The sequence below is a fragment of the Stegodyphus dumicola genome, chromosome 6 (genome assembly GCF_044657685.1).
Source record: "Stegodyphus dumicola isolate Sdum_Otavi_A_Nest chromosome 6, ASM4465768v1".
Classification (NCBI taxonomy): Eukaryota; Metazoa; Arthropoda; class Arachnida; order Araneae; family Eresidae; genus Stegodyphus; species Stegodyphus dumicola.
Genome location: NC_140773.1, coordinates 43,828,224 through 43,844,533, shown reverse-complemented (window position 1 = coordinate 43,844,533; position 16,310 = coordinate 43,828,224). Strand labels below are relative to the sequence as shown.

General features: G+C 30.6%; 1 protein-coding gene across 1 annotated transcript in view; it reads left to right on the top strand.

Annotated features, from left to right (window-relative positions):
- Window positions 1-2,226: 2,226 nt before the first annotated feature.
- Window positions 2,227-16,310, top strand: part of LOC118194093 (uncharacterized) — a 152,420-nt gene continuing 138,336 nt past the window's right edge. The window contains exon 1 of the mRNA XM_085818263.1: window positions 2,227-4,476. Within this exon, the coding sequence (XP_085674389.1) occupies window positions 4,255-4,476 (222 nt within the window). The 5' untranslated portion in view covers window positions 2,227-4,254. The remainder of the gene's footprint in view (window positions 4,477-16,310) is intronic.

Below are 16,310 nucleotides of genomic sequence, written 5' to 3'. Positions count from 1 at the left end.
TTTTTGAAAAATTTGTAAATATATTTTAAATATACAAATTTTAAAAAATAAATCATAAGAAATGGGTGAATTTTATTTTTGAATTAACCGGAATTTCGAAATGTAAAAGGAAGAATCAAATAAGTTTAATAAAAAAGAGAGATTAATAAATATATACCAAACTCAATTAACATTGAGGAGCTAAAATTTTGAGAGCTAATTTTTTAAAAACTACTGGTGCGCTTTTTACAAAACTTAATAGTTTTGCGTAATTTGAGTCAGAGAATGGACATTAGGAAAAAATTGGCATGCCATTTTAGAAAAAGTCCGATTTTTTGTCAAAATACCTATATTAGAACAATGCTATGTAATGCATATCTTAAGTCGCGCTTTCAAAACATGAAAGAGCGCAAGTTGAATTTCGTCAATCGCCCCAGTAGAACGTGAGAACTGTCTTTTTTTCCCCCTCGCAATGAGCATACAAGAGATACAAGCGTGGTCAAGTTAGAACAAGCTACAAGTACTTTTTTTAAAAATTTTAACAGGAAATTCAGATGCAGTAGTTGTAAAAATTACGACAGGACTTAAGCTAATAATTTGAAACATGGAATGAAAAGTTATTGCCTTGAATTCATTCATAATCATGTAAAAGAATAATTTTATAGAAATCAACAATAAAAATAAATAATTTCATAAAATGTCTGAAAGCATTCACATTTTAACGGTCGCCCAAAGCGACTGTTCTATAGTTTAGTATGGTTTATCAGTAGGGATTATAGATAGAGATGCCCCAGGTGAAACTGCAAAACATTTTATAGGATATTAGATGACTATGCGTGTAAGAACTATATACTAATATAACGTTATAAATATAATGTGAAAATTTAGCTAATGTTATTCTATAACAGTATTGAATAGTTTTACTTGGACAAATCAGGAATTCAAAGCCTTTTTAGTCCAAAAGTGCTATTAGTCTTCAAACACAATTTTGCGCTGTTTCACTTTTCACTGGAGTCTGCTACTGTTCAGAAAAAAGTGAGATATTGTTTTTTTATATTTAATCTGTCTGTTATTAATTAACAAACTAAAATATTTAAAAGTAGTAGATGCAGTTCTTAAAAATATAATTTCTTTATTTAAATAAAGAATAAATATATACAAATATATTTAATCAATTTATTTAAGCATTTTATTCATTTATATAATTAAAAACAATTTACAGATTGTTTTTCATTTTTACAAGATACAGAAGCTATATAATGTTCCCATGTTGGTCTAAATGCATATTCATCTAATATTCTATAAAATAATTCGCTATCTGTCCATCTTCATCGATAATCTCAGCTGATAAACCTAAAATCTGAACAATTTCAGACTTTGTGGAGGTCTGTATTAATTTTAATATTGTTATTTAGTAAATCAATCCGATTAAAAATTTTAAAAAATTATATTTTTAAGAGCTGCATCTGTTGCTTTTAAACAGCTTAGTTTGTTAATGAATAACAGGAAGGTATCATCTGAAAGATAAGTACCTTACATTTTCCCAAATCGCAACAGATCATTCGAATGAAAAATGAAGCAACGCAACTTCATTGCATAAATTTAAAGTAAATCAACACGACACAATTTCATTTGAAGATATTTTAAGTGAGTCAACGCAAAATCGTGTTTTTAGGCTAACAGCCATTTGGGGATAATAAAAATAAATTACGCCCGAACGTAATATTTATAACATTTCTTATAAGTATATGAAAATGCGTGTATATTTTCTTTCCATTCGTTTTTATTTGACTTTTCGTGATTGGGCTATGATCGCTAAAGTGAATTATTACATAAAAACTATAAAAAATGCCATAAATACGAAAGAGTCCTGTTACATTATTTCTACGAGCACTGCCTAACATGATTGATTTTGCTCATCACAAAAGCAATAAAAAAGAGAAGCCAAATTTTTTCACTGACCAAAGAGGTGGGGAACTCATATATCACAACCTAAACGACACCTGTATAAGGCGCAATACGTTTAATGGAAAATTACCAAAAACAAAACCACCACGCGCACGTAAACTGTCATAAAAATAAACGGAGCTTTCTATGACAGGTCGTTTATTCGTCGATTCAGTTGCGGTTGTGGCCAGTGGTCGCGAGAGCGATAAGTGGCCAAATATTACAGTCTGCGACCTCCTACCTGCCTTTTACACGACAGAGCCACCTGGTTTGTGTTTTGAAGAATTTAACCGAAACCTAAGCTCGTGGTCGCTTCACTTGGAAAAGCTTGCGTGCGTTCTCTCTCTCCGTCGCTCCTCTCTGTACCTCCCGCTACGTTCAGATGCGGTTCGTTTGGGAACAAGCAATCAACTTAGTTGCATTTACTCTACGTTCGGATCCCTAACAAGAATCTGTGAACTAAAGCGTGCATTTGTGTTCGGTAAATTTATAGAGTGTAAACGAGCATTTGTTTGGTTTAGGTAGATGTGTGCTGTAACGTAAAATTAGATGAAATTATATTTAGCTGGAGAACAAAATTTTGAACTGCATGAAGCTGGAAACCGTGGAAAGAATTTCGATGTTCTGTTTTGTTGTGGAAAGAAATATAATCTGCTGTGGACGGAAATGAAACGTTTTTCCTGAAAAAAAGAATTATTTTTAAAACCAAAAGAGAAGAACAGAAGATGGTTTGCTTTTAGGCGAAAAATTCAGTGCATTTCTTGGAATAAACCGAATTGCCATTTCGAACAGATTTATTACCCGTAACTCGTATACAAATCAAATACAACTGCGTAGAGATGTATAGCTGCGGGAAGAACTTAAAAATTCATGCTGTAAACTTGAAATGATTTGTCAAATATGCATTCCTTGGATAAATCACATCGGTAATTTTAATAGATTTATTGAATCTAATTGATAATACAAATTTACCAACTGTATAAAGCTAAAAATGCTTTGATGTAGAAATAATTTTACGAACTCGTTAATGTCAACTTTTTATGATTTATCAGATAAAATAGTTTTCGAAAAAGAAAAAGGTTTGAAAACTAAAAGGCAAACACATATGGTTCAGATTTTAGAAAAAAATACTCCGTGCATGTCTTAGATTAAATCCAGCTAATGTTTTGAAGAGATCTATTTGCAGTTATGTCTTGCAAAATGCGTGATGATATTTCGCCACTGAGAGTAAGTACAATGGCACTTCAGCCCTTAGTTTATAAAAAAAGTTGATGGGCATTCTAAAATTATGGGTCGCACGGTTAAAAAGCGATAAAAGGGCACTTCCCAGAAGTTTTTATTTATAAAAATTGCCTGCCATTTTCTAATTGGAGTTGTAAATGTGATTTGCTGTTTGATTGAATTTAATTTTAACTGCACATTGTTAATATCAAATGGTTATATTTTTCATAGTATTTTAGAGGCCATTTGGAATAATACTAGTTCATCTTAGAACTTGAGGTATTAATTGCACATAGTTAGTTCTCGGGAAAAGTATATTTTCACATCTTTGCACTACTAGTAAAAATTAGAATTAATATATAGCATTAATATATCAGGAAGTTAGTTAGTTAAGTTTTAGTGGCTTATATTTTAAAACATCCACGAGCTTATTGCATATATTCAAAGAAAACCTTTTATTACAGAGCACTTTTTAACAGCATTACTGATGAAAAATATGAAGAATGATCTATTATATTAAAGTAGAACTTTGCACAGCTTAAAAAATGTTTTCGCAATTTTAAAGAGTTAATTCTCTTAAAATACAGTGCTACTTCATCCGGTCAAGTTGTTTTAAAGAGAGAAAAGAAATAGTTCATTTAATATTTACAAAACAGTGATTGATTTATTTGGTGAGATTCTTTCAAAGATAGATTAAAAGGTGTACCTCATTAATATTTACAGGACAGTGATTCGTGGGGTGAAATAACATCTCAGTGTCACATTTCGTGCTAGCCTGGAAACAGAAACATATCAAGCAATCTAATTTTTACATATTTACAACATTTCATTAAAACATCCGGAGAGACACAATACTGATATTTGTATATCTCTTTGTATTTGAGAGGAGGCGTACCTATACATATATATATTTTAAGTAGTAAATTTTATATTACCGTAGTTTTAATAGACGACCATTAAAAATTGATACACTGAAGTAGTTACTATTGTCCTTTCGCGTAACTCAAAAATATGTGGTGCCATAAACCGATATAATAATATAAACATATAACGTAAAGGTTTCATATATATCATTGTATTGAGCTTTAATATATTTCGAGATTCATCATGGCATCTAGCAATTCTAATGAAGCCCAACAGGACCAAAGTGTTCCAGTTGTTCAACAGCCCAAATTAAAAAAGGTTTCCAGAAAGGAAAACCGTTCTTCTGAAGAGAACTCTTGGTGTCATAGTGTAATTTTCTGTGGAAAACGAAGACACAAAAGAACAGTATCTGAGCTTGCAGAGATCAGTAAAAGCGTAGAAGCCCAAAACTCTGAATGTGCTAAGGTGAGTAATTTTCATCTTCTAATTATAATAGATGGAATAATAGAATTTTTATCTTACAAATGAAAATATAATAGTTGGGATACGTAAATTTTTATTTCATAATTAATAAGAAAATAAAATACGTGTTTATCTCGCAGATATTATTATGATACAATTTCATAAGCAAAATTTTATCAGTAATGTTTAAGAAAATTTAGCTCTTGTTATTGAGAAAATGTAGTAGTTGAAATAAGAAAACCTCGTAATTATTAAGAAATATAGCATTTAGAAAAGGCGAAATTTTATCTCATAAGTATTAAGAAAATGTAATAGTTGTAAAAAATGAATTTTTTCTTTGTAATTATTAAGAATATGTAATAACTGAAATAAGCGAATTTTTGAGTTCTACTCACGCAAAAGTCTGAAAAAAAGAATTTTTCGCTCGTGACTGTTAAGAATATATAAACTAATTTTTGAGTTGAATTTATTAATGTAGTAACTGAAATAACTAAATTTCTATTTCAAGGCTATTTAGAAAATGTAGTATTTAGATTAAGGAAGAAAATTCAGTAAACCAAGAAAAGTTTTATCTTATTGTAATAAAAGAAATATAGTATGTAGAATGAGTGAATGTTTTAATCTTAATTATTAGGAATATATAGTTGATGAAAAAAGAGAATTTTTCCTCGTAATCATTAAGAGTATGTAATGATTGAAATAAATAAAATCTTTGTGCTGTATTTAGAAAGAAGATGCAATAGTTTGAACAAGCGAAATTTTATCTTGTAGTTATTAGAAACATTTAATATTTGGAACTAGCAAAATTTATACAAGCAATTCTTAAGAAAATATAACAGCTCGAATAATTGAATACTTATCTTGTAACTATTAAAAAGATATGGTAGTTCGATTAAACAAGTTTTTCTTATTTAATGAGAAAGAAATATAATAATTGGAATAAGTAAAATTTATTAAAATAATGTATAATACCAAAAAATACATTATTAAAGTAACGTATTTTTTGGAATAAGGGAATATTATCTCTCAATTACTAAGAACATGCAATATTTAGAAAAAAGCGAAATTTCATCTCATAAGTATTACAAAAGTGTAATAAATTAAATTAGAGACTGAAGTACAATAAACAGACAATAGTTAATCACGTTATAAACCAGGAACCATGTGTATGGTTAATTTAGTTAAAACAAACACACACACAAAAAAAGAATAGTACGTAATGCAATCGATAAAAGTATAGTACTTGTACTTTCAAACAGTAGTATTCAGACAATAAGCTCATTTGGTCAGGAACATTATGTTCAGTGTTCAATTATTATCGTAATAAATGTAGTTTACTTAGGAAAAATGTTTGACTTAATTCTAGTCTGGTAAACATGATTCCTATTTAATGGAAGAAAAAAGGTAAATAACTTAATGGGCATAAAATCTATACAGTCAGCTATTGAGTAATAGAGATAATATCACGCAGGACCACACCTTAACTCAAAACTCGAGCACAATTAAAAGATAGAAGAAAATAAGAATAACCCATATTAAAAGAAAGCATTTATTAATAATTAAAAAAATGTACAATACTGAAAGGTTTCAGATTCTAATTTCACATCAGAGGGCCTTGTTAAAATATTTTATGCTCTAACTAAGCGTGTAATTTATTACACTGCTCTTGGATTTACTCCAACACACACAACTTTATTCGTAGTTTTAATTTTATTATTAAATATCCCTTTCCTCGGCTTACGCTATATAAAATTGAGTAGTAAAATTGTAAAATTTTTAAAAACAGTATATCTTTAGAATTCCCGATAGAATGTTAAGTGCTGCCGTATATTTTTACATACGGAAGGGCTACGCAAAAGTGAGGTTCGAGATCAATATTTTCGAACCTTTTTTTGCATCGAATCACTTTGTCCTTCTTTTATTTGAAATACTTTTCAAATAGGTAGTGGCTGAGTCGGCCACTGGCTTAAAATTGTCAGTTATATATATATATATATATGTGTGTGTGTGTGTGTGTGTGTGTGTGTAAGTGTGTGTGTGATGTTCTCAATAAATCCAGCTAGCATATTTTTATGGGTTCAGTAGTTACAACAACTGAAAATCAACACTAGAAAAATAGCTCACCCAGTAGAATAATAACAGGACTGTAAGAGCAAAACTATTGTAATGTAAGCATATTAGTATCCAGTTTGTATGTACTTGATAAAAATAATATTGTACAGCAGTTTAAATGATATTGAAAATCCAGGCAATGTGTAAATGAATTACAAGTTTAACTTGATTATCTCAGTAAAAGTATTGTAAATATGAATTCAGATAACGTTTAAATGTACACATAGCTGTCATGATTTTATGTAAGTATTATATGTAACTTGTACAAGACAATGTTTGTAATCAACAAATCTATGCTTATACACAGGCCTTGCATGCCCATGTAATATTTATATTTATATTTTTACACGGAGGAAATATTCCCTTCTGCCAGGATGACTATTGACACTGTAAGACTTTTACAACAAAGTCAGGTCAGTGGTTATCTCAGGCGGCGCTCGGTAAGTAATGAATGAACTGCGTTTTTGCTTTTAAACTGCGTAGTTTGCTAATGAATAAGAGATAAATTAAGTTAAAAAAACAGCTTACCCTTCGCTGAACAGCAAAAAAATTGGCACCTGGAGCATATTTTTTATATCCAATGGAATCAAATTTCTTTTATTAAACTTGAAAGAGTTCTTTGATTTCCTTGCTGAGTTCTTTTATTAAACTTGAAAGACAAATAGCTTACGCTTTGAAACACATTTGTGAAATGACACGAATAAAATGTGATGTTTGAGACTAATAGCACTTCTGGTACTACTACTACTAATAGTAATAATACTAACAACAATTTACCTGTAATTTTGAGCATTTTTAATCTGGAGAACAAATTCATTTGGTGACGTAAATTAAATCAGTTTTGGAAATAAAAGAGCGCGTTAGAAATCGTGGAGGAGTAAACACCATTGGAAATGGATTATAAATGGCGTTTAAAAGATCTGCTGCAAACAGTATGCATTTTTGTTTTCCTTTTAGTATTTCTCTTGCAGAGTCCTGTCTTCTGCTGATGATGTTTCTTACATACAGATTAATCCAGTAGGAATTGGTTACTAAAATTAAACTTTCAACTCTGACCCAAGGTGAGCATCATTAATACGGTTTCTAATAGGAGACTTATTACCTTTCATGACTGAAAATAACTGCTCGCACCGATAAGTGCTATCAAACATGGAAATAATTTCAAATGCGAATTTTCGAGTATTTTCAAACATGGCTGGTAAATATTTGTAAAATTCAGGCACGCCCACTTCAATAAATTTTGCTTTCAAATTTGAGTTGCATTGAATCTCGATCACCTCCATTTGCATATGGCTGGGTACTGAGTCAATATTTATTGAGAAAATCCAGAAAACAAAAAAAAATTGTCTTCGAGGGAACTAAAATCATTAAACCTCGTTTCAAATTCAGTTGTTAAATTTGCAATTTTTTCTAATTTACTAAATTTTTAATTACTAAAATTTAATTACTAAAATTAAATCAATACTTTAGATCAAGGATGTCAAACTCGCGCCCTCGGCCCACAACAAATATTTTTGCGGCCCGGCCAATATATCGACAAATAATAATATATAATAATAAAATAACATATCGACGAAGAAAAAAATGAAATGTTTACTGCTAAGTAATTAACGATAATTTATTCAGTGTTTTTAGATTACTCACAGCGAGCTGACACACACACTACTTAAATTACAAATGCGTGTGAGTAGCTTGCGTTCAGCTACCTTCGGCTTTTGGGGAACACGTGCACTCAGAACTTGTACGCATCCCCCGATAGCCGAATGTGGCCGAACACATGGTCTCAGTTTCCCAATCATAGTTTTGTACGATATATACCGATGTACGTTGGTTATCTTGCTTCAAGATTCTCAAACAATTCTGGGATTTGAAAGAAGAAATATGTCAGTTTGTAAAAACGAAAAATCAAGACGTAAGTTTGTTTTACGATCCACTATGGATACAAGATTTATCTTTCTTAGTTGATATAACCAAACACTTAACCGATTTAAATTTATCGTTACAAGGAAAAGATCATATCATTGCGAACATGTTTGACATAATTAAAGCATTCAAATGTCAACTAGTTCTTTGGGAAAAACAACTTAAAAATGAAGATTTGACGCACTTCCCGACGTGCAGCATGAACAAATCAAGTTTAGATGATACTTGTTCGTATCAAAAATACGCAGAAAAAATTGCAAATTTAACAACTGAATTTGAAACGAGGTTTAATGATTTTAGTTCCCTCGAAGACCAGTTTTTTTGTTTTCTAGAATTTTCTCAATAAGTATTGACTCAGTACCCAGCCATATGCAGATGGAGGTGATCGAGATTCAATGCAACTCAAATTTGAAAGCAAAATTCATTGAAGTGGGCGTGCCTGAATTTTACAAATATTTACCAGCCATGTTTGAAAATACTCGAAAATTCGCATTTGAAATTATTTCCATGTTTGATAGCACTTATCGGTGCGAGCAGTTATTTTCAGTCATGAAAGGTAATAAGTCTCCTATTAGAAACCGTATTAATGATGCTCACCTTGGGTCAGAGTTGAAAGTTATCACTGCAAACAAAATTTCTCCCGAAATAGGAAAGATAATAGCAGAGAAGAGATGTCAAGTATCAGGACGTAAACATTAAATTTTTCTTGTTCTTTTATATATATATGTTTATTATTGTATTATTCGAAAAAAATCTACGTTTCTATGAATATTGATTATTTTTTTTAGTCCAAAGGGGCTTTGTCCCTGAAGGACTATTGTTTTCGTTTTGCGATTTTGCGTCGGACTCATAAACGTCGGTTCACTTTTCAAACTGTTGCCACAAAATGTTAGAGTCCTGCATTATATTTGAAGAAATTAAATAATGAAAAATCTGCATAAATGATTGTCTATTTCTCGCATTGTGATAAAACAATGGTACATAGAGCCATCGAATTTTGAATGACGAAATCCTACTGCGAATATGGGCATCTGAAATCCCAAATTTGGAATTTGTTTTATTATAAATTTTATATTTTGTAAAACTTTAACGAATTTTTGATTTACAAACTCAATGCTTTAAAAGCGAGAAATGGCAACGTTATATAGAAAAAAAAATACTTTTATCTCCAGCTCGCGAGACTGTGTATATCGGAAATTCTAAAGATATGCTTAATTTAACATTATTTTGCGATATTGCTCTTGAACTGAATTTTATGGTTTAAGTGCAAAGAACATGATATTTAATAAATAAAGGTAACACTCAAAACGTTTAAAAAACGCCCCTTTGGACGTAATTTAAAATCTGAAACATTTCAGTTTTTTTTTTTTTTTTTTTTTTTTTTTTTTTTTCGGCTCGCCTAAAGTTAAATCTTGTTTGTTTGGCCCAGGTGTACCTATGAGTTTGACATCCCTGCTTTAGATATATATGTATGCATAAAGCAGTTAATGAAATAAATTGAATTTATACAATCAAAGCAAACATTTTATGGAATGTAAAATAGAAATGCGAAAAAAAGTTTAAATTGTAGGAAAAAAATTAAATTAACAGAGGCGAATAAAGTTCTGCATTAATATATAAAAATCAATAGTAATTAATAAAATTAGCAGATTTAAGTTAATTGTTGATTATTTAATGATTTTAGCGTGACTCAACGGAGGTGTAATCTCGAATAGTTTTATTAGTCAGCAATTCAGGAATCCTAAAGTAAACATAACGTTTCTTGAAACGTTGGCAGCATATATTTGTTATTAAAATAAACAATTCATTTGCGTTTAAATAATAATAATAATTTAAATAATCAATAATAACATCCCTTTGATGGTTTGTACTTCAATGTTTATTCTGATGTTCAGCGGAAATTTTTTCCGTTCTTATCAGAACCTCTTCGAATACCATGAAGGACATCGCACTTAAAAGTCAATTAATTGTGAATTATCTTTGAAGATGAGAACTGAAAGGTATAAGAAAAGAAAACTCCTTGTCTCATGGTCTTTTTTTGGCTGAGAGAGTTATGAAACACTGAGTAACTACTTCTACATGGCTTTACTTAGCAATTCAAAGTGAAAAATTATGCCCAGTATGATTATGCTAAACAATATGAACAGTATGATGATACCTGCAATAACACACCTATATGTGCGTACATATGTAAGATAAAATATATATAAATCAAAATTACAACTTAAATTAAAAACAGCCCCTTAATTCTTCATTTTAATTTGGCTATTTCCCCTCTCTGCTCTAAAAATAGCAGTTGCTTCATAACTTTTTCTGGACTCTGCCATTTCTATATTAATTCATATTATACATTTTTATGTAACGATGATGATGTAGGTAACTCGGAACTAAAATTTTTGGAACCGAAACTTTTCTCTTAATAAGCTTCCATATTGGATAACTATACGCTTGTTTTCTACACTCCGATGATTGCTACTTCTCTTATTGCCGCAAAGCTACAGAAAATGTAAATGAATCAGGCTCGATTGAGTGCCAAGTGAATTGTGGCCAAAAATGTCAATTAAAATTTAAAAAAAATATTTAATCTGCTTCTGCAGCCAAGTATATTGCTCATTATGTATCAATAGCTACATCTTTACATCTTAGTCTATACGATTACATGTATGTATGTATGTATGTATATGTATAGAGAGAGAGAGGGAGAGGTATGTCTTTTAGGGAAAGAAAATAGTATTTTATCCTTACGGTTGATTTTTTGTTTTGCGTACAAATGCTCTCCAAGTTCAATCCTCTGAAATACGGTTTTTGCATTATTATTATTATTATTATCTTCTTAACAAAAGTTATTGAATCTTCCTTTGGCAACCACATCATATCTTACGTAAATTTTGAAGATAAATTCGAATATATTTTTTTGTTATTCTCTTTCATACGAATGCAAAGTCATTGTTTTTATATTTTTGTTAGATAATCTACTTTATTGAATCGGATATAACGAAAGCAAATTCGGGTCGCTTGAAAATCGTTGTCGTATGGTTCAGATGTATATGTTTATTTTCATTTCACATCTATGGTGGGACTAGAGTAAAATCAACCAGTATAAATAATGTTTTATTTTTATTAAAGCCCAATATCCGTAGCAGCGACAAACTTATAATCGAAATTTTCTTAGCTCTTAGTTCACTTAGAAAAAAGAGGAATTGATATTCTTTTCGCCATCATGGAATTTATGGAAATAAAAGAGTTGATTTCTTATCGAAAGTTATAAAGTATTTCTCCCACCTTCTTGGCATGCCTTCGTGGTGTGGTGGTCTGCACGCTGGGCGCGTATTCCAGAGGTCCGTGGCTCGATTCCCGACGAAAGCGTTGTATATTTTTCATTTTTCCTGCTTCTAAAATACAACGTCTCTACAAAGTTGCTTTAAATTTGCCCATCGACATCAGTATATGAATTACAAAGAGTTATTGAAAATTCTTTCTTTTATAAGAAACATTTATTTAAATATAATGAAAAAATTAATTCATATTGTAATGCTAGCACCAAAAAAATATTTCCTTCTATTAACCATAGACTGAATTTTGAGTCTTTCTTTGCTATTTTTAAAGTATCTCATTTTTTATCTGATCACAATAAATTTGCAAGTTACTTGTTTAATTTCAATCTAAGATCAAATTATTTATGTGAGTGCTTGATAACGTACCCCAATATGTTTTCCTGTCCCAATTTCGATGGCCCTAGAATGCATGCAGAACGATTTAAAAGAAAACTGTATGATTCGGGGCAAATGAGTTATAGGCAGCTGTTCTCTATTTTTGTTTGTTTAATTAATTATTGCTTATAATGTTTAATGCTCTGATTAATTTCTTTCGTAAGCGTGTTGTACATTTGAGGTGCAATAGGAGAAAGTATGTTGCAGAAATAAAAAAAATCAGTTCTTAACAAAAACTTGGAAAAGCCTTAGGTGTTCTAAGTTTTTAAACACAAGTTATGGTGAACTTGTGAGGATTTTAACAGAAATGATGAGTGCAATTTTTAGAGGTAATAGAATATGATTAATTTAGTATGTGGAATAAATGTGAAGTGTAAGTACGAAAACAAAGCATAAAGAACATGGAGAAAGAGAAACGTGGAGAAGAGAAAACTAATCATATTTACGAGAAATATTGTTTGATATTCAAAACACATTTTAATGAACGACCACCACCTGCAATATATTTATGACAACGACGACTAAGTGATTGATGTGCACTTTGGAAAATGGCAGTTATGTCACGTACTACGACAGTAGTGAGCCTAATTCCGGTGACAAGATATTCAGCAACAGTATTTTTCTTAAATTTGGTACTTTTGAAAAACATTTACTACTAAAATTTACGTCTATGCAATTTTGCAAATTTTTGCTACTCCATTATTTCATTCTGCTACCTTAAAAGTTTTCTTATATATTATAGAATGATTACGTATGAATAAAATGCATTAATTAAAATGTATCTATACTGAAAAGTAATAATTTATTTTGCTTAAATTGGCATCTCGCAGTCCTGCGCTGGTATCTAATGAGCGCATGAACACTCACTTTTTAACATTAATGTTTGACGTTTTCAATTGTGTGACTGATTGCCTTCTTTAATATTTTGGTAAAGTGTGAGTAGGATTCCAAAATTTTAGCCAGTAGCTAGTCTGTTGATTAAAGTATCAATTAAGAGTAACGTGAAAATTTCTGCATCACCTTTCGATATTCTCGGCATCAGACACTAAGACTGAATTTACGATGATGGCAAAAATATCACGAGATCTTTGACGTCACATGCTCAATTTTGATACTTTTCGAATCTTTTCTTGCTAAGTTTCTGGCGAGACTATTGACGAAAGTCAATTTGTGTCTCTTAAATGAGATCCGTCGTAACGTGACACGCGAGTTGCAGCTGCTAGTCGTTCTTTCGAATAATTCTTATAAATTTTATAAATCTTTTCTTCTCAGGGATTGAAATAACGTTTCTTTCTCCTTTTTCTTACCTGTTGTGTTTCCGCTTTTACATTGTACATGCCATCGTACATTGTATTGCGAAACATTTTACTTTTACCACAATTACATTTACAAACTTATAAAGTATTGATTATTAATTCTGTTAAACTCTGTAAACATATAGCCAAATTGCGGCTCGCAGGCTTAGAGCGATCTTCGGCTGTAACACTCAGACAGCGGAATCCGTAAATAGCGCTTCCACAAATGATTTTGAAAACGTAATCATCATGACAGCCGCTTCAGTGGTGTATGAGACTACGTGGGAATATTTTGCGTACTTTTAGAAAACAATTCGTTTAAGTTATAAATATCGAGAAGACACTCATAAATTATCAATTTCGTAGAACATAGATACTTTTTTCTTGACAGAGGTTTTAATCGCAACTCGCATCAGAATAAACAGTACATTTTTATCTTCCGCCAACCTGTATGCGTAGGTAAAAGAGGTAACGTTTTCTACCAAAAAAAAAAAAAAAAAAAAAAAAAAAATCAGTATTGAATTTTCAGCGGAAAAGCATGGATTAAGAGTCTCCCCAACACGTTTTGAATATTTTTACAATCTCTGTCTTTGGATATGTGTGGGCCGATTTTTTCTTTTACGAAACCTTATTACACACTGATTCCGAAGAGCTATCTTTCAAGGAAAGGTACAATTATCGATTGCCCAGGATACTGAAACCGTAATTTATTTTTCCTATACCTGGCACGAGCATCTCCGTGTGTTTTTCTTTATTCCAAACGCAAGCAATGCGATAATATTCTCTTCCTTTATGGTCTGAACCTTTTTTTTAGATTAATTACGAGTATCATTGAAGGAAGTTTCATTTTCCCCGAAAGAACTTATCTGTAATTTAAAAAGGATGATTAACTATGTAATCCACAATGCAAATTAGCCAGAACGCAACTAATTTAGAAATATTTTAAACACAGTTTTTTGATTCTAGAAATTTTAGTTACAGTTCATTAATCTTGTTTCATCTCTAAGCAGATTCTTATCGCATTGGATGATTTACTGAAAATTTCTGATTACCACTACTTCATATTCATATATGCATTTTTATTCCTCAAACTGTGGACTTAAAATCACATGAAATTTGAAACACACCTTTTTTCAGTAATACGTAAGTTACACGTTTGTTTAGTTTACTTTGATTCAAATTCTGTTGCGGAACGTGTAAGAACTACAATAACTAGAATAATAATACAATAACAAAGAATAATTACAGTAACAAGAGTAATAGTTACAATAACAAAGAATAATTACAACTCTGAATTAACTCTGAATAAATTTCTCTTTGAATTTGCTTCTAATGTGACAGTTAAGTTTGAATTTACAGTTTGGACTTTAAATCTGAATAATGATTTTAAACATCGGCAAATAATTTAACTTTATTTGGAATATGATTAATTTATACATCTAAGGCATTTCACAATTAATTATGATTCCACATTTGGTCCCACATAACATTTCACAATTAATTATGATTAATATATTCTATACCTATGAATTATATTTCGAATTTTGTGGACTATAAAATATAAATCTCTGGTCCACATATTATCTGTATAAATATAAAATCAAGATATGTTAAATATAAATGTACAAATTAAACCCATCGTTCAAAGCGCTAGAACTGTAGCATGTGACAGGAAATGTAACAAATTAATTTCTGCAAATTTGCAAATTTCTTACTAAGACTCAATAAAGGGAAGGGGATGAATCCGTTATCGTCGGGATGACTTAATTCATTTGGCCTATAAAAAGACCTGAGGTCGGATGTTATTTGTTATTATCATTGCATGTATTCGCATGCCTTTTTATAAATTTTCTAAAGTATAAGTTTAAAAAACACACGAAACTTGAAAACATAATTTATCTGAAATCATGTGGTAAAGTTACTCAATAAAGTAGAATTCTTTATCATCATTTCATTATACTCATATATGTATATTATCATTGATGTAAGGAAATGTGGATATAAAAACCACTTGAAAGAGGAAACAATATTTCTAATAACACACGGTAATTCCACTCAATTAAGTTACTGAATCATTATTTATTATCATTACACCATATGAATTTGGTTTCTCATTCATGTATGAAATGTGATTTATAAGGTCATGAAATTGAAATTACAGCATTTGTAGCCGCAGATGACTTAAGTACTAAAAGAATGATGCAAAAAGTTTAGTCTTAAGCATAGTTCTTCACATTTCAGTGAAGTTGTTTAAAAATTCAAAATAAATAAACTGCATATCCGATGCAACATTATATTACACTAAAAAACACCTCACCAAGCTTTTTTTAGCATTTCATAAATAAGCTTATTGTTTATGCCGGATCATATTTTCTGGCCGACACTTTTGGGGGCAATTATTGCTATTTGTTTCGGGGGAGAACAGCGAAACATCTCTTAGCACATTTACGTTAGCATTACTTATTTCTTAGCACTGGTTTTTCTGTCTGTAAAAGTGATATACCTATCAACAAAATTTTGCAAACTTTTCTTCTGATCTTCCACAGCATCACTATTGTCGCCATTTTTCATCGCTTTAGCACATGAGCATTTAATAAGCAATGATAAGCAAGTTCGCAGAACTTGCTGTAACGGAACCAGGAGCTATAGCTGATTCTTAGTAGCTATACAGTTAACTACGAAATGTAATTTTAGGCTCAAAGATTAAGTACAGAGATTAAGTACATGCTAAAGATATAGTAGCTTAAATATAAGGCTGTCAAAATGCCACTAAACATGCTTCCAAGAAAACGTGAGC